The following is a 17,695-nucleotide window of genomic DNA, read 5'->3' as shown; positions in this document are numbered from 1 at the left end:
ACAACAACTTGCTTAATCAAATGTTTGGAAGTTTTGGTTCAGGTTTAAAACTATTTTGCAAGATTTTTTACGTCGATAATTACAATAATAGAATAGTAGATAGTGAGTATCGTAGCGTGCATGCTACTTCATGCAAATTTAATTGATGCATGCAAGATTATATGTTTGCAATTTAACGGAAGTTTCCGGTATCCGGTTTTTTTAAACAATCGGAGCATTACTTCCATCTCTACGTTAAAATTGTAATATACTTTCGGAGTTCGAAGCTTTAAATTATATTTAATTTATACTTTTTTTTGTTCCTATTCAATCTAATACCTACTTAAATATGTTGTTAGAAGCTGAAAGCCGTGTAATTAATGCATTTATTTATACTCTGTTTAAATTACTTATTACTTTACTTAATTAGTTTTCTGAACTATCGCGGCCTATCGATTTTTCATAGTGTTTGAAACTTGGGTGTTCGTGTAAGTATCTAGAACATACTTCCACTTGAAACAACGAGGCACGCTGTAGCCCGCGGAATGCCAAACCATTTTTGATTAGTTGGTATCGAGATAGATGGAACTTAAAAGATTATCAGTAGGTACTTATAATATCTTTTGCCACAAAAGAGGAGATAAATAGGGATGAAAGTTTGTGTAGGGAACCCGTCACTTCCCTTATGAGAGGAAATATATTAGAATACGATATATAAGTTAATAATGATAAAAATCAGGAGTAAATAATGATGTATAAAACACGTAGAAAAAAATCTGTTTTCATAAACTTCTACAAATTCTTTGTACAATTTTTGTTTTACGTGGAAAATTGGAAAAATTAATTGAACCAGAAATATAAAAAGGAGTCAATCAAGATATTTTAGTAATCTGGGGATCATTATGGATGGTGATGCAAACCGCAAGCGCAGGCGCAGCGCGCAGTCGTGAAGAAACAAACAATTGTCAACTTCTGCGGTCAGCTGCACTTTGCCTAATTTAATATTGCACTTTTAACTAGATATAATTAAATTACATAAAATCGGTTTCGTCTGAGTTTATTGGATTAGTTCACAATACTTAGGTTTCTTTTTTTTCTTATTGTAAAAGTAGCGCAATATTTCGCATTTATTTCGTGTAATTTATTTACAGATACTTAATATTTTAATTGGAAAATATCATTACTTCATCATCATTTCCTCGTGACTTTTTATCGTTGATAATGAATTAAATAAAGACAAGCTTTTATTTTTACAAAAGTTTATTCACTGATGGTATTAGCAAATTACAAGGGTTATAAATTCATAAATCATTTTGAAGATGAATATTTTTTATTAGTTCCGTGTGAACATGACTAGTCCATAATCCGCATCGTATACCTTTAAATAAATAAAGTCATCGGTATAGATACTTACATGTAATTCTAAATCTAAAGGCTCACTCAAGGCGAGGATCAAACTTATTTTATACCTACTGCAAAATTAGGTACTAGAGCGAAGTCAACAATAATGCTCTTATGAATATTAGCCCTGTTAAATATCTGTCCAACTTTCTACCAAATATTTCACGTACCTATGATGCATTATAACAGTAAAAAAATAAAGAACTTTACTTATAAAACATACGTGGCTGGCAAGCCGACTGGCTTTTGATGTAAACTTCAAATAGAAAACAATTCATCAATTTGACTGCTATCTTTGCTTTCGAGTTCTCTCTGTATCGACTTCTTGAAAGTTATTTTTGCGAAATAGTCTGTAAGTCATCAACGCGGTCGCCACGCCCATGGCTACCGCAAGGGCTGCCATAATCAAGAAACCAGTTGACAACTTTCCATCATTAATGTGGAGGATACTAGCCATCAACGCAACAGGTCGTAGGATCTTGACAACTGGTTCACATCCGGACTCCCTCACGTACTTGGCCCACGTGCGGTTGGCGAACGTCAATTCTCTGGGCTTCATGAAAGGCCTCCTTCCAGGAACTGTCTTATTTACTGCAATAGTCATGTTGCGCAGCTGAGTCTCGTTGTAATGACAGTACAAGTGCTTCTTCTTCTTGTTACCCTTCACCACGATGTCTCTCTCTGCGCTTTTGGCTCCAATGAGGACGTCCAGATTGCCCTTTATCATATTCGCCCAGTCCCACATTTCGGCGATCTTACAATCGCAACGGAACGGATTGCCAATCAAATTCAATGAATGAAGTTTAGGATTGTGTATGAATACTTCCGGATCTATTGTTGTGAGATTGTTGTTACTGAGGTTGATCTTTTCGAGATGTTCTAGTCTCTCTAAAAATAATAAGCTTTTATCGCCCGACTTGATCTTATTGCCAGACAGGTTTAAGTCAGTAATATTCTCAGTATTCATAAAAGCATCTGCATGTAACGAAGTTATATTACAGTCGCTCATATCGAGGATTGAAACTTGTGAAAGTTGTTTAGGGAACACCGGTCCATTTTCAGGAATCACAAGTGGGTTACCACCAAGTCTGATTTCTCGAAGGTCCATATACGTTAGGTTTTTGAAGAACGCGTTTGCGTTTAAAGGCCTTTTCAGTCCGCAAAATTCTAACTCCAAAGTAGTTAACTGTGTCAAATTGCCGAACAGACCGGCTTCTAATGACAAGAGATCGTTACCAGATAAAACAAGCCTCTTCATTGATGTCATTTTGGAAAACGTATCGGGTCCTATGTAAGACAGATTACTGTAACCCATGTTGAGGTATTCCAACTTTTCAAGAGGAGCCAAGAGTTTCGTAAATACATTTACAAGAGGGTTATGTGATATATCCAGCTCTTGGAGATTGTCGAAAACGTTGAAATTGTCGGGTAGATTTCTCAAACCACAATTGCTCATAAACAGTTTTTCAAGTTTTGGCAACGGCTCGAGTGCTTCTTGTAAATCTGGAGCAAATAGGGGATTGCCTGAAAGATAAAGTGATTTCAGTCGCGTGGCATTTGCAAATGCTTCCCCTGAAATGGGTCCTTTAATTTTGCAATTGGAAAGATCCAGAAATTCTAGATGATCGACGCTGCTTCCCAATGTAGCGGCAACGTCCAAATCACGTAATTCGTTATCAGCCAATATTAGCGAGACCAAATTAGTGCAATTTGAGAATGCGTCTTCCGACAGCGATGTTATTCCTGTTTTCCTTAAGTTTAGATATTCGAGTCTGGCCAGCTTCCCTAATACTTCTGGCCAGTCAGTGTTCGCTAATTGGTTGCCTGCGAGTTCCAAAAACTTCAAATTAATTAATGATGAAAATACGTTTTCAGCGACACTGGTGAGTTTGCAATCGTTCAGTTTGAGAGTTTCCAAACTAGTCAGAGCGTCGAAAACGCTTCCCTCTAGAGTTTGGAGAGGGTTGTTTGAAAGGTCCACTGTCGATAAAGAGGTGATGTTGTCAAAGAACTGCGGGTTTATAGTGGACAGGTTGCAGGAGCTGATGTCCAGGAACTGCAGAGTGCTGGAGATGAGGAACGGCCCCTCCACGACGGTTATCGGGTTGTCTTGCAGCTCGACGTTGAGAAGGCCTCGGGAGTCTCTGAAAAGAAAACGTTTATCATATCAACTCAGCTCACTATGTTCAATTAAGATATTTTTCTTTGTGTCTTTTGTCACGATACACGAGTTGTAAACTCGTAAATGGGTTTCTAGCAGCGATTTCAATTTGCATTCGTTGTGTGACCATTATCTAATATTGGCATAACGACTTAACGTCAATTGTCGGTTCTGGTCGACACGGCATCAAGTTCAATTGGAACAATTTTGTCATCAGCATTGTGCTTCGGGGATGAATGTCAGGCTGCGGCAGACAATGGTCGTCCGTGAGAATAGAAGTACTAGGTACCTACGTGGAGTAAACAATGTGTCACGCATTGTTACCGATCTGCGCTTTGAGTAGGTAATGATCATACGAGTGGCATTATACCTATTCAGACCATCAAATGCTTTGGAGGTGTCAAGGTTAGTAGAGTTGCCAAATTTAATTCACAAAAATTAACATTGATTGGCATTGTAGGCAATCTAGAAAACAAAGCTATGCTATCAGTTATCTTTTTACATGATTATTTTTATGCCCAATCAATCCAATGAAAATATTTAGCAGTCAGTCTGTAACTATTTATTTCAGCGATTGATGTCATTAACCGTTAGAAAAACGGGCTTCCCGCGGCCTTGTCGCGAGTGTTGCGGCTGCGCAGCTTGCGCTGCAAGTGTCGGCTGCGCCCGATTTGACAATTCGCTTTACAATACGAAGCGCCGCTTGCCACAATCGTAACAAGCTTGTAATTTAATTATTAACTTCAATGTCATCGCGGTTTCACGTCTTTTTAGGGGTGACACCACAATACCTGCCTATGAGCGTTTTAACTCTATAAAGCATTGTAATTCTTTTGTTTGTGAATATTTTTTTCAAAATGGGGTGGTAAATAGAGAAGATTTTATTGGTCATTATAATTTAACATAATTAGGTATACTTACAGAAAAGCCTCTGGATCGACATAGCTGATGTTGTTTCCGGACAAGTCAACGTCGATGAGATACTCCAAACCCTTGAAGGCATCCTTGTCGACCCTGGCGAGCCGGTTGTTGGCTATCTGCAGCCTCCGCATCTTGATGTCTGCAGGGAATGTCTTTAGCGTAGTGATGTTGTTTCCGTTGAGATCCAGGATGTACACGCTCATGCTGAGCTCATCATAAGGAACTTCGGTCAGATTGCTTTCAGAGCAGTCCGTCACCCAGTTGATTCTGAAGTAGTGGCAGTCACATTCATCCGGACATTCCAGCTCGAAGCTGTCTCCATTGAATCCGTGCGCCAGACCAAACGCCAGCAGGTATAGAGCGAGTACCGTGAACATAGCCATAACTTTATCTTGAAATCAGCAGTTTCAAGCAATAGCAACACCCATGATATCTGTAACAGAAGAAAATAACATGTGAACTTGATGGACGATTAGCCTCGTTAGATTTATGGCGATAATTGACATGGAAAACGATCGCATCCACATGTGAATGTTTGTAGAGGATTTATCGTCCATATCATGTGTATGACAGTCATCAACTGGAGCTGTTTTTGTAAATGTGGTACGAAAGTAATCTTTGTTTGTTTAGACTAGAGCTGCATGACTTCATCAACATTATTATCATCTACGTAAGCAAAATGACGATTCTTTTTCTACTGATATAACAAGTCACATTGGTGAATAAGATATAAGAATCCACTCTATGAGGTAAACTCTTTGGCGCTAACGAGACCAGCGACCAGCAAAATCATATGACTAATCCTTCAATCCTAACAACTTCTGCTTATCAATGAACACTTTGTCATGGTCAATTAGCCCCCTTCAAGTGCATGATGCATTCCCGTCTGGATGATACCCGCGTGTTCTAGCAAGTTCTTAGGCGAGTAAGTGGGGCGCCGCAGACAGGAGCATTAATGGGCATTTCCGGGCCGACGCAGCTCGTCTCTCGCTGGAATTTTCCAGAAATCTCCGCTTCTGCTATGTTTAAAAAGATGAATTGTAAGGGATCGAAACATGGTAATATGGAGGACGTGGTTGGGAACCAAAGATAAAATTCCTTAAAATGTTCGACAGGCAGGTGAACTTAGCATAATACAATACTATAGCTCTACATTACGTAGAGTCGTATATTATTTGTCAAAGAATTTAATTGTTGAGTTAATTTTATTAAAGCTACTTTTATGGTTCATTGACAATGAGGAAGAGTGAAATTGATGTTCAGTTGTTATTATGCATTGAATTTATTGCTCAATGTAATCCCATAATGCCATAAAAAGATAGTCTGCTGAGCGAATATGCCCATTCACACGGATATTATGCCGCCTATCAGATTTCATCTATATCCAGTGAAATAACACGAAATGTTTTCGTTTCGATCGATAAATCATTCAGTAGGTAAGTTCTCGAAGAAACAATCTGAAATACTCATTGTGTTCAATTAACATTAGTGACACCTAGGTCACTTATCGAACAGGCTACCAAAATATTAATGCGACGAATCAATAACAAGTTATCTTATTTTGTCTGACTTGAACCGCTGTGAGAGAGATCGGAAAGATACCGAGCAAAATTATAATCTCTAGTAAAAAGAAATCAATTAGCTGAAACAACAATATTTGTAAATAATTGAAAACTCAGCAGTGACGACGTAAAATCAGTTGAGTCATACGACCTAGGTCTACGTCTCTGCTCGGCTGTCGTCATGAATTTCTTCCGTTTATTACGACTACTTACATTAGCATTTTCTTGAAGGTAATTGTGTTACTTATGAGTGACATTTAGCTTTATTGCGAAAAATAAACACTTATGAAAATTATAAAGGACGTGTTTTTCAAAATATAATGCCTACTTTAGAAGTAGGCTGTTATTTTCTCAACGTGTTTATGAAAACATAAACAGAAGATAACTCAACCCTTTTAAGAACACTTCAAAAGGAATAAAAAACAGGATCAATTAGTAGCACTTCGCTAAATTTCAGCAATTAATTAAATGGTTGAGTAGAGTTAGTGAATTTAAACGATTGTTGTGACTCAAGAATTTGAAAACGCAGAAAACTATTCGCATCAGCCGCTAAGTTATAAATGCTTGCCTGATGCATGCAATGCTTGTGAAAGATTAAAGTCAATGTTACTATAAATACGTACACTAATAGTCACATAACTGTTTACCTTTACACAGCATTGAACTAGTTAGGCGGGTTTTCAAAGGCTATTACGAAATTGGCTTGTTCGGACAGGACGCTATATCCCTTCTAGACTGAATTCTATACGCACCCGGTGTAACTTATCGTAAAATAAATGCACTGTTATTTCATGTTATGCACAGACGTCACATCAACTTTTCTTGTTACCAAACAATCGAAAACACTGCTGAGTTTTCATAACAATGAGACGTGCAAAGGGCTGTTACTTCATGGCGGGTTGCGAAACGCGATTCCGTGTTAAAATGGAATGAAAACGCAAGATTCACGTCCTCGGCAGGGCTATTGTGATGCCAGAGCGAGGTCAGCCGATCCTGTTGGTTCCGGCCGGCGAGCGACCCGCGTGACTTACATGTGACAGCTGGCGTGCGCGCCTCTCGACCACCGAGTGCTCACTGGACGAAGCCAGGCTGCCTCGGTGGCACTCGCGGTGATGCGCAGTCTACATAAGTGTGACCATTTAAATCGATGGCCCTTATTGCGTTGCACTGAGCCATTAATATACTCTGCACGACAGCGATGACTGTTCTGGAGGAAAATCGTAATAGTCTTGTGATATTGCCTTCAGTAATGTTGCAGGGGAGACCATTTATGCGAATACAAGTATGTTGGGTAGGTAAATAATGTAGAAAACCCTTTGTCTTATACTAATAAATAAGCTTGAAATTATAGTAAAATTTACATTTTAGGCAATGCTTAGCATTCTTCCAATTAATCATTATTGGAATAGGGACACTCAAAATAAACAAATTAAAGCATGTTCACTTAGTTGATTGATAGTCATGCAGGATGCATACGTTTTGGAATATAGCCTGGTAAGCCTGGACCACGAATGCATACGCCTTGCCATAGAAGGCTTATGCTTTCGTGGCCATAATAGCCATTGACGATTTTTCGCCAAATATGCACAGAAAGGGAACATTGCTGCCATAAACGCATAAGGCGCTTATCCACCTGTAAAAATATATTTTAGTTTGGCATTCCCTGTGCTACACAGTGGCTACAACAGCAATTTTGGATAAAATGAGAACTATGGGTAGATAAATGGGAACATCTTTATCAATACAATTTAAAAATGATTTCATGATAAATTGTCCTCGTCTTAAAATACGTTGGCCCAAAGTGCATTATCAGCTCTAAAAACTATCAAACTGTCAATGTCACTGTCAACAGTGTCAATTGCCAATCGTGAATTTTTCTTGTTTTGTGTTTTGCGGTGATATTTCTGGAAAATTTTGAGAATTAAATAGTTCAAGATGTCTCAGCCTACTGATGCTGGGCAATCTACAGAAGAGGAGTCTTTGAAAAACATATACGACCAGGCTATGAAACTGTTTGATTCTATTGAAAGCGGTAGTGAAGCTACCAACAGTGATGCAGTTCAGGTGATTTTACTTCTTTTTTTTATGTATTTCCCAATAAATTATGGGTTATTTCTATTAAAGTAAAACTGTAGAAGTTATGTGTGCTATACATTAACCAATTTGAAGTAAATTCGAAGCAGTCAAGACTTATTATTTACCAAAACATTTACGTATTTTATGCAATTACAAATATATTTTTATTTTGATACAGATGAGTATTAAGTCGGCAATATCAAAGTTTGAGAAGGCGACCAACCTAGTGTCTCTCTCGGGGATGTTCAGCCGCAATGAGAACCTTGAGGAGTTGCCAACGGAAACATTACAGTACCTATTGTTGCCTGCGTTACTCGGGACTCTTACTTTGAAGCGGAGTGGCACGCCCCGAAAAGACTTGATACAAGTAGCAGAAGTATATTTCAAGTAAGTTGTTTTCAAGTTTAGGATCACTATCTTTTGCCTGCTACTTCTGTTTATTGACTGTGTGTTAATGACTGGATGCCAACTGTATTGACTTATCCATTTTGTATATTTTTTGCAGAGACTTTCTACAGAGATGTAAAGATTATGGAGTGACAGATGTGGAGGTGCCCGCGACAAGTGACAGCCAGGGCACGGTGGCGCGCACTCAGAGTGAACAAGCCAAAATTGCTAGCATGGTATGATATTATGTTACATTTTCTTATTAGACCATTTCCAATGCCCATTCCTTCTGATGATGTAATGATACTTTTTAAATTAACTTACAATTTGAATGAGAACAATGGTCCCTAACTGCTACAATATTATAGTGATGGAATATTTCAATTTTGCCTAGACTTTGGTTGCTAAAGTATGTGATATTTAACATAAGGTATCATAATAATAATATGTTTCAGGTCATGACAAGGGAAGCCAAAATCAAGAGGTATAAAGAGATGAAAGAACTGAAGGACAAACTTAGCACACTGTCCAAGGCCATGGCCTCACCTTCTGTGGATGATGACACCAAGAGGACATACTTCACAACACTGCTCCAGAACTATGTGAACCAAGCCTTAGATGAACTCAGTAGTATTGAACAGGAAAAACCCATTTTGGAATACATGGAGAAGCATGCTGGAGGTAAGAAATGTGTTTTGTATTTATTCATTAATATTTTGTTTGAGTTATCATTTAGATCTTGATGTGATCTTTTTGAAAGCGGCAGTCTCCTTTTAATTGAATGGATTGAAGTGAGATCTGGTGTTATTGCAGGCATAAACTATTCACTTTAAAATGTTTATTCAAGCCTTATGAAGGAAGTGGCAGACTTTAATTGAGGTTTAGCCTACATGTTGTTAACTTGCTTTATAACTTGCTAACAGGCAGAATAGAGTACAAACGATTAGGGAGAAATATCAACATCAGCCTTTGAAACCGGTCTGGCCAGTGTGAGGACTGTAAGCCAAATTATTTGAAATCATCCCTCTGCTAAATAATTACGAGTTTGTTTTCCTGCAGTGAAAAATACATAGGGATTCCTCTTATCTCCATTGACTGCCCCATCAGGGGATAAACCGCTGAACTGATGGTGTAACACCGTAAATGGTTGTTCGCAGAGCCCAAGCCATCGAAGGCGCCGCCGCGGACGCCGCTGAGGCCGGTGATAATCACGCGCGACGCGGTGCAGAAGGCGGTGTTCGGCGCCGGCTACCCCGCCATCCCCTCGCTCACTATCGAGGAGTTCTACGACCAGAGAGTGCGGGACGGCATGTCAGTACCACAGATATTACGCACATAGACAAAAACATTATCACAACACAACAAGACTATTGCCCGTTTTCACCATCATCATCCCTAATTTTTAATAGTAATACAGGGTGGAATTTTGTAATACCACCTGGAGGGAAAGTACTCTTAATACTGTAGATAGAAAATTTTACTCAAAGAAAACTTTCCTTTATTTTTTAAAAGAAATAGAAAACAGGAATTTTGTTTTCATAGTCACTTAAAAATTGGTGATTGATGGTGAAAACAGGCAAAATTCACTCACCTTTTTAGTGTAATCAAGGTATATTCTGAACGATATGCAAATCGTGGTTGCGATAGATCATTCGTTTTAATACGATCTTTTTCGCTCAGATGTCTTTTTCCTCTTAGACCAAAGTATGCTTAGTCCCGGTTTCCACCAAGGTGGAGCGCGGCGGAGCAAAGAAGTGTTTTGAATAACCAATCAAAAAGATTATTCAATAAACCAGAAAATCTTATGTTGTTCAAAACACTTGGTGAAAACTGGGCCTAATTAATCTATCTATATAAATAAAAATGAATTGATGTTCGTTAGTCTGATTAAAACTCGAGAACGGCTAGGCCGATTGAGCTGATTTTGGTTTTAAAATGTTTGTCGTAGTCCAGGGTAAGCAAATACTCGCGCGATATTGTTTTTCTGTGACAGACAAAATTCCAGGCGGGCGAAGCCGCGGGCGGAAAGCTAGTGTGAAATAAACAGTAGGACAGGCCTCAAGCGAAAATTTTCAAACATCAGTTCAAAACAGTCTACCTTTTGCATTACAGATTCCCAGGCGGAACAAATATCCCGCACCAAACCATACAGAACACAGAAACAGACGGCGATGAGGAAGAAAGAATTCGCAAGGTTTGTCTACTCTACTACTAACTGTTAAACTAACTGTGAAAATTTTATTAATCTCTTTGTAAAGTTCTATGGAAAATGATCACTGTACAGCTAATAAAGCCCATAGAAGTAGTTCTAAAAAGTAAAATCGTGAAGTAATGCGTAATGTAATGCTCCCATTCCATAAAAGTGTATACTCTGATGTGCTGTTGTCTGTACAATTACTTTTTAACCGACTTCAAAAAGGAGAAAGAAAGAAAGAAAAACATTTATTTGGTTCCAACTTAAAAATATAACACACAGATAATAAAAGCAAGTACCAAAATTGACTATCGCTCTGCTGAGTCGTGCTCTGAAGTAGTAAATAAAACCCAGAACATGACGCTGTTATTCTGCGGTGACCATTTTTGGAGAGAGCTGGAATACTCGCCTAAAATGATTAACAAACATGAGACAACACACAAAAAAAATACAAATAAAAGAGAAAAAACAAAATAAAAATACAACATTAAAAAAAAGTAATATAGATGATGCCGAACATTAACCGTCTCAGCCATGACACTGACAGGAGGGCGTCACGGAGGAGGAGAGGAAAAGGTGGAGGTTCTCAATGAGGGCTATCGTTTTAGCGCTCACCAGTTGGCGCCACTGTAGAGTAAGGTCCTGTCACTTGCTAGTAGCGAAGACAGTGGCGCCAACTTGTGAGCGCTAAAGTGGTAGGAGGACTATCGCATTTGCACTCATCAAGATGTGGCGCCACTGTAGAGTAAGGTCCTGTCAATCGCCAGGGGTGCCAACTGTTAAGTATAAAAACGATAGCCCTCATTCGGTTAGTATGTTTTTAATAGTCTTCTTCTGTACTTCTCCAGGAGCGTCTAGTAGAAGAAGACGACCCAGAGGAGTTGGCTCGCCAGCGCGGCATGGACGAGTACAAGGACGACCACCGCCGCGGGTGGGGCAACCGACACAACCGGAGTTAGGAAAACCTTACTACATGGAATAAACTTTATTGTAATTGCATTTGAGTCGAAAATGGCAAGATTTAACAACCGGAGCACCGACGACGAACCGAAACACTACTACACCTGATACTCTTGATTCATATAATTTAAAATGGCGGCAAAAGTTATCAACAGGAGCTCTAGGCAAACCTTACTACATGGAATAAACATATTTATTGTAATTGCATTTGAGTCGAAAATGGCGGCAAAGATGCGACGGTGGTTTTTTTTGGGGCTGCCATCTTTAAAATTTATTCAGTGACCTTGAAGGCTAAGGTATGTCTTTATTTTACTGTATTCTCTTTGAGATTTATTTATACAATATACTCTTAACTAAATACATAGTATTATTAGTACACTGAACATAATTTTACACGACTGTTGTTAACAAGGAGATAGCGTCTCGTTTGTTTGTGTTTAAATTAACACATTGTCAAGGACTCGATACAGCCCGTACGCGTACGTATTATTAACACTTTTATACATAAAATATAAATATATTATACATACTTACATAAATTGTATGTGATATAACCATTGAGTATCGTCTCGTCTCTAGACCTCGGTTTATCTCTTTCTTACCTTAATGAATTGACAGAGACACATTTAACATTAGTTTATTAGGAGTGGTCGCCATGGCCGAAATCGGTCGGATAGATCATCATCATCATCATCATCATCATGATCATGGATGTACACCCGTGATGTTAAGAGATCAAAAATATACAATGTATTAAAAGAAAATTGTATTTATTTATTAATTTTAAGCATGGAGACTGCACTACCTAAGATATTCATGCATTATTAATTTCAACATTTATTAGCGTTTTGTTATATTGTTATCTAACACTCATTTCAGTCCGCGTTTATACTTTGGCAATCTTTCAAACCTACATATATGGCAAGCCTATGTGACACCTGTGTTTCTGTGGCTTGACCTCTAGTATTGGAAATGAACCTATCTTTGATTACGAAGTGAAATAAGGGTTAATTAAGATCATTGAGAGTCTGTCTCTATCAAAAAATATGGTATAATTTATTCATGATCAGTAGGGCTATATCGTATGTACCGGACCGCGGATCAGCTGGCTTCCAAGGTCAGTGGTCGGTGCACCGCAACACTTTCACTACGAAAACGAAAGTGCAACGCGTAATTATGACCATAAATGGTGCCTGCCGCGCCCTACGCGCCGCCATCTTCGGCAGTTCGATACATAGAAGTAATTATAGTTCCCCGTTGATTAACTTTTGGTCTTAGAAATTTGGGTAGTTGAGTCGTTAGACTATTATTCCAAAATAACTTAAAAGAAACCGAGTCTGGAAGTCCGAATAAGTTTACAAGTTGTAGATTTTTAAATCGATAAATCATAGTTGACGTCAGCTATCCTTTGCCAGTTACATGGCAAAGGATAGCAGATATGACCGATTCTCCTCTCTAGAAACAGTAGCGGCGTAAGGGGGGGGCGGTGGGGGCGGTCCGCCCCGGGTGCCAAGCATCATGGGGTGACAAAGTCACGCAGATTAGTACTCAGTGACGCATCTGCATGGCAAGGACGGTCGTGATGTCATGACAGGGGGGGTGCCATTCTGGGGTGCCTTAGGCTATAATTTATATTATGACGGGGGGGGGGGGGTGCCGCCCCGGGTGCCAACCTATGCTACGCCGCCACTGTCTAGAAACTCAGCTGTAAGATTATTTTTAAGACTCGGGGTGTTTTCTTACTACTCTTAAGAGTGTCTCGATACCATATTGATTTCTCTCCCAGTCAACCTTTGTTTTTTGGAAACCAAAATTGTGATAGACAAACAGTTGTTTGTTTCAGAACAACAGGTGGTACTATCGTGGCAGTTGCCACGATAGTACCGGAACTTTGTTTTGATAAACAATCTATCTTGAACTGAGTATTCTATCCACAGCTTAACTCGCTTCTCGCGACTTGTAGGGCAAGGAGAGTCAACTTCCGCTCTATACGGCCACGCCTGCGTATCGGGAAAAGTTTTTTTAGAATTTGGTTTTACGGCTCTGGAGCTCTTTTTAGTTTCGATTTAAGAAGATGAGTTGATGGATGGCGGATTTTGTGCCGTTATTTTTTTTAATGATTGATGCTGGTGTACAGCGGACTTTCGGCTTTAATGCCTTCCTCATAATGTATTTTGTATACTTTAGACAAGGTCAGTTGTCGACGTTTTACTAATCGCTAGATTTGCATTTTAGTCTCATCTAGCTAATAAATTCCGATTACTTATAAACAAAAGGATGGCTGTTCAATGTTCATGGACTAACATAATTCTTCTTGAATTTGTATGCGAGGATTTTGTTGTTCTACAACAGGGGTCTCCAAACTTTGAAGCCTTGGGAGTCTTGGGACCATAATATTTTTTTCGGTATGTTGCAAGGGCCATAACAATTTATATTTTTCGCAACAATTTAAGCTGTCGCGGTCCGGAACTCCGGATTGATGGCAGTGGTGGGCCGGATATGGCCGGCGGGCCGTAGTTTGGAGACCCCTCTTCTAGAACCATTGCAATGCATTTCATTATCATCTCCTGATAACATGAATTTCTACTGTAAGAAGAGCACGATTCTCTCTTTTTTTAGCCCTTGTGGTTTGGGTTATGGTTGAGGAAAAGTCATTTGTTCAAAAGTTGAAGCAAACTGTTAAGCGCATAAGGAGACGCTTTTGTAGTCGCCGTTTATGTTGATTGTTGCACCACGACTGGCCAACCCAAGCACCGACTTAATGGTTTCAAGAACCTTTGAATCAAAGTGAGCCGCATACGCTTATCTTTGGTACGCAAATCAGCCAGTAATGCAATCTTTACGTGCCACTTTGTACTGAAGACTGAAGCTTAGGTTTAGTAATAGGACGTCGTTGCTTAATCAGGGTCTGTCACGACGCCTCAACTCAACAATGAATGTGTTTCCATTGATGTGCTTTCAACATTCTTGGCAACCGAGTTTATTCAGGTTTCTTGGCAAATAATGGCGTTTAACAATAATAGCTTTACCCAATAATAATTATTTGAAATATTATCCAGCTATAGAAATATGTGGCTCAACTACTTACATTATTGTCTGGATAAAAATTCGAATGCTCCTGAACGTATTTCCTCTGTTAAACGTAGGAATGGGATTTAGCACAATCTTTGCTCTTAATATCTAGATCATTTTTTTAAATAATCATTCGAATTAACTATTCTGCTTTTTAGAACCGTGTGCTGCAATAGGATTTGATTAGTATCGGTATGAAGTATCACAGTTAGTTTTATTTATGGTCTAACATTAAGAATACGAGGAAATAACATTAGCGGCGTCTTTGAAATTAACAGGCCAATTTAGCTTCGATAAGATCAGAACTGAAGCTTTCCCGTATAATTTGCCTCGAAGTCCTAACTGGTGTTCGGTCCACTTCAAAGGCCGAACTGCGTCCCGTTAATCGACGCCAAGCAGTTGTTTGAATGCATAGGCGCACGCGCAGGATTTGCATCGGAGGCGCTGCTATGTAGGTCAGGTGCGAGGGGGCCTACTCTGTTAAACAATTTCGATATAGGTACCTCTGGTCCGAGTAGTTTGAGAGTTGGATATCCTGGAGGTCTTAATTCTGATTCTTTGGTGTACTATTGTAATCGTTGTCGAATCGTTGTCGACAGCACATACGGTATGATGTGTTACAGCAAAAGAGTATTGTGGCGCTTAGTAGCTACTCAATGTTTTATTTTTATTGTTTTTAATAAGTGTCTTTACATTTTCATGGTAAGATTACCCATCGGTTCCGCCCGATCGAGTATGGCGACTTATAGTTTGTTGTCGTTCATACACTAAAATACCCTACGGGGTATTTTATGCAGCTTGTGGCCGTAGCGCTGGACAATGTGATTGATATGATGGATCAAATCCGATACATCGAGATCGTTGAGCGGAATAGGGTCCCAGGTTACATAGTACCTCGGAACCGGGCAGGTTGCGAAAGTGTGAATATTATAGCGCTAATATCTAGTTTATGTGTAAACAACCGTATAATTTCTTGTCGGACCTACATTTTCTTCTAAGCTGTTTACCGCACGTAATTAGAATAGCATGTTTAAGTCTAACAAGCCAATCTTAAGATACAACGGCTTATTTAAATGAATCTCTTATCTTCGTAAGCTATCTGCAATTATTAGGTATATTATTATTCATAGTTGCTGTTAGTAGTACCAATTTATTTGATAAAAGCTTTCGACTCTTGTAAAAGAAGCCTGCGTGATTAAACTTTGATCAGTCACCACCACAGTTAAACAATGATATAATTCTGTTTATCCTTTCAAGGTATTCACCAAGATTCTATAAGGCTATCAAAGAACCATTAACCTGATTTTATAACTCATGTTTCTTAGCAAGAAATCCAGCTATAAATACGACAAAATGTGTTAAACTTATACCTTATATGGGTAGTAATATAATCGCCAACAACATTTATGTAGTTTATCGGTGACTCCCTTCCGCCGACCTCGCCCGTGAACGCTCTACAAACAAGCACCTTCAATACTGTGATTAGATCTAACTTATCTAAGTCAGCTGTTAGTTATGAGTTTACAGATATGTTGCCGCTGTACTCCGTAATAAGCACAACTGGTTGGCAATATGATGGCATTCGAGGAATTTGCAATAAGACCGAGTTTCTTGTGCTGAATCTTCACAGCTGGTCATTTTTGTCCCGAAGCAGTGTTAGGGTTTTATTGGTGCTTGTAAAGCTCAAGTGATACTAAAGTTTGACTTTTTACGACTTTAAAGATGCTTTGGATTTGTGTAAAAGTTTGCTTAAATTGATTTGATAGTGTCTTTGTTGGTTTCTTTATTTCACACAAACGAATTCAAGTTCAAGAGTTTATAACTTTTTGTATCCTTCTCGAAGGCATATTTTAGAGTTAGCTAGAGTTGGTTAGGGCTTCAGTTTGCTTGTTGAATATTATTTTAGATTAATCTATCACTAAGCTTCTACTTATCTCTTCGTATCTAGTTGTTCAGCTTGGAGTAATGTAAACTGGTCTAATTGTACAATTAGAACTATGGATGGTCGTGTGGTTTCCCCAGCTTCATTAGCCGAGGATTCCTCAACTCGCAAGTCACTGCGCCGATTTACGCGCGATTTGAGTTAGTTCGGAATGCAGCCGCAATCAGTGGGGCATCCCAACATTTCCAACGCCCCAGAGAACGCCCCGCTACGGCCACGCATTCGTAAACGATCCAAAGCTGTTATATTTAAGTGCCGTCATCATCGTTAATAAGTAAGAAGAATGTTGCATGCTCATGAAGATTGGTTTTGCAGAGATAAAAATTTATAGGATTCCTTGCTCTAACACTAACTTTTATGTGGGTGTGAATTCCTACACAAAAGATGGGATTTCAGATTTATTGGCTGAGCGTGGGACAGCCTTCAGGGTAATTATTATTACTGACGGGATTGCTACCATGTACCATAATTTTAAGTTTCCGATATTTCANATATTTCGGCACTGTTGCAAGCGCCATGGTCACGGAGTAACAGAGGAAACATGCGGGTGATATGTTATGGGAGCAATCCCGTTCCGTCCAATGGTAGCAATCCGTAGTAATAATAATTATGTTAGTGATGACCATGAAAGATGAAAGTTTAAAAGCCTTTAGGGTCTTTAAATATGTACGTAAGAAGTTAATTAAATGCTAAGCCGTAAACTGAAATTGAAATGAAAACATAGATAATTAGATAGTAAAATAAATGAAGAGAGAGAGTAGAATTATGATACCCTGTAATGGGAGAACTAATTTCCTTACAACTTTTCCAAAAGGCATTCAATTGAAATGTGTATTGCTCATTTAACTTTCCTCGATCGGTGTTAATCTCCGGCCTGGCCCATAAAGCCATAATGTCTCAATGCGCAAGAGCGCCTTGATGTATTCGTCGCTTCCGTTTGAAAATCGACCGACATCCCTAGATGGAGGCAGTGCAGGCAGTAGCAGCCCTTTTGCGGAAGAATGGCAGAGCAATGGCAGGAAGTTCTTTCGATCGTCTTA

The 17,695-nt window shown here is 39.0% G+C and overlaps 2 protein-coding genes across 2 annotated transcripts; one reads left to right on the top strand and one right to left on the bottom strand.

Moving 5' to 3' along the window:
- Positions 1-1,226: 1,226 nt before the first annotated feature.
- On the bottom strand, positions 1,227-7,161 carry LOC114353214 (carboxypeptidase N subunit 2). Its single transcript, XM_028305120.1, has 3 exons — positions 7,056-7,161; positions 4,463-4,895; positions 1,227-3,524 (listed from the first exon to the last, which is right to left on the bottom strand). The coding sequence occupies exons 2-3, from the start codon at positions 4,843-4,845 to the stop codon at positions 1,670-1,672; spliced, it is 2,238 nt and encodes a 745-aa protein (XP_028160921.1). The 5' UTR covers positions 4,846-4,895; positions 7,056-7,161; the 3' UTR covers positions 1,227-1,669.
- A 715-nt stretch (positions 7,162-7,876) lies between these two features.
- Positions 7,877-11,814, top strand: Tap42 (immunoglobulin binding protein Tap42). The gene is made up of 7 exons (XM_028305121.1): positions 7,877-8,088; positions 8,279-8,487; positions 8,606-8,723; positions 8,943-9,168; positions 9,645-9,798; positions 10,600-10,681; positions 11,530-11,814. Exons 1-7 carry the CDS (start codon positions 7,960-7,962, stop codon positions 11,638-11,640), a joined length of 1,029 nt encoding a protein of 342 aa, XP_028160922.1. The 5' UTR covers positions 7,877-7,959; the 3' UTR covers positions 11,641-11,814.
- The last annotated feature ends 5,881 nt before the right edge of the window (positions 11,815-17,695 follow it).

The sequence above is a fragment of the Ostrinia furnacalis genome, unplaced genomic scaffold (assembly GCF_004193835.3).
Source record: "Ostrinia furnacalis isolate ACB-3 unplaced genomic scaffold, ASM419383v2 OfSCF1638, whole genome shotgun sequence".
NCBI lineage: Eukaryota > Metazoa > Arthropoda > Insecta > Lepidoptera > Crambidae > Ostrinia > Ostrinia furnacalis.
This window is presented reverse-complemented; position numbering and strand designations above follow the sequence as displayed.

Coding starts and splice junctions, on each gene's coding strand:
- LOC114353214 (XM_028305120.1), bottom strand. CDS start 4,845: ATGGCTATGTTCACGGTACTCGCTCTATACCTGCTGGCGTTTGGTCTG. Junction 3,525..4,462: donor GTCGATCCAGAGGCTTTTCT/GTAAGTATACCT, acceptor TTTTCTTTTCAG/AGACTCCCGAGGCCTTCTCA.
- Tap42 (XM_028305121.1), top strand. CDS start 7,960: ATGTCTCAGCCTACTGATGCTGGGCAATCTACAGAAGAGGAGTCTTTG. Junction 9,169..9,644: donor CATGGAGAAGCATGCTGGAG/GTAAGAAATGTG, acceptor GGTTGTTCGCAG/AGCCCAAGCCATCGAAGGCG. Junction 9,799..10,599: donor CAGAGAGTGCGGGACGGCAT/GTCAGTACCACA, acceptor TTTGCATTACAG/ATTCCCAGGCGGAACAAATA.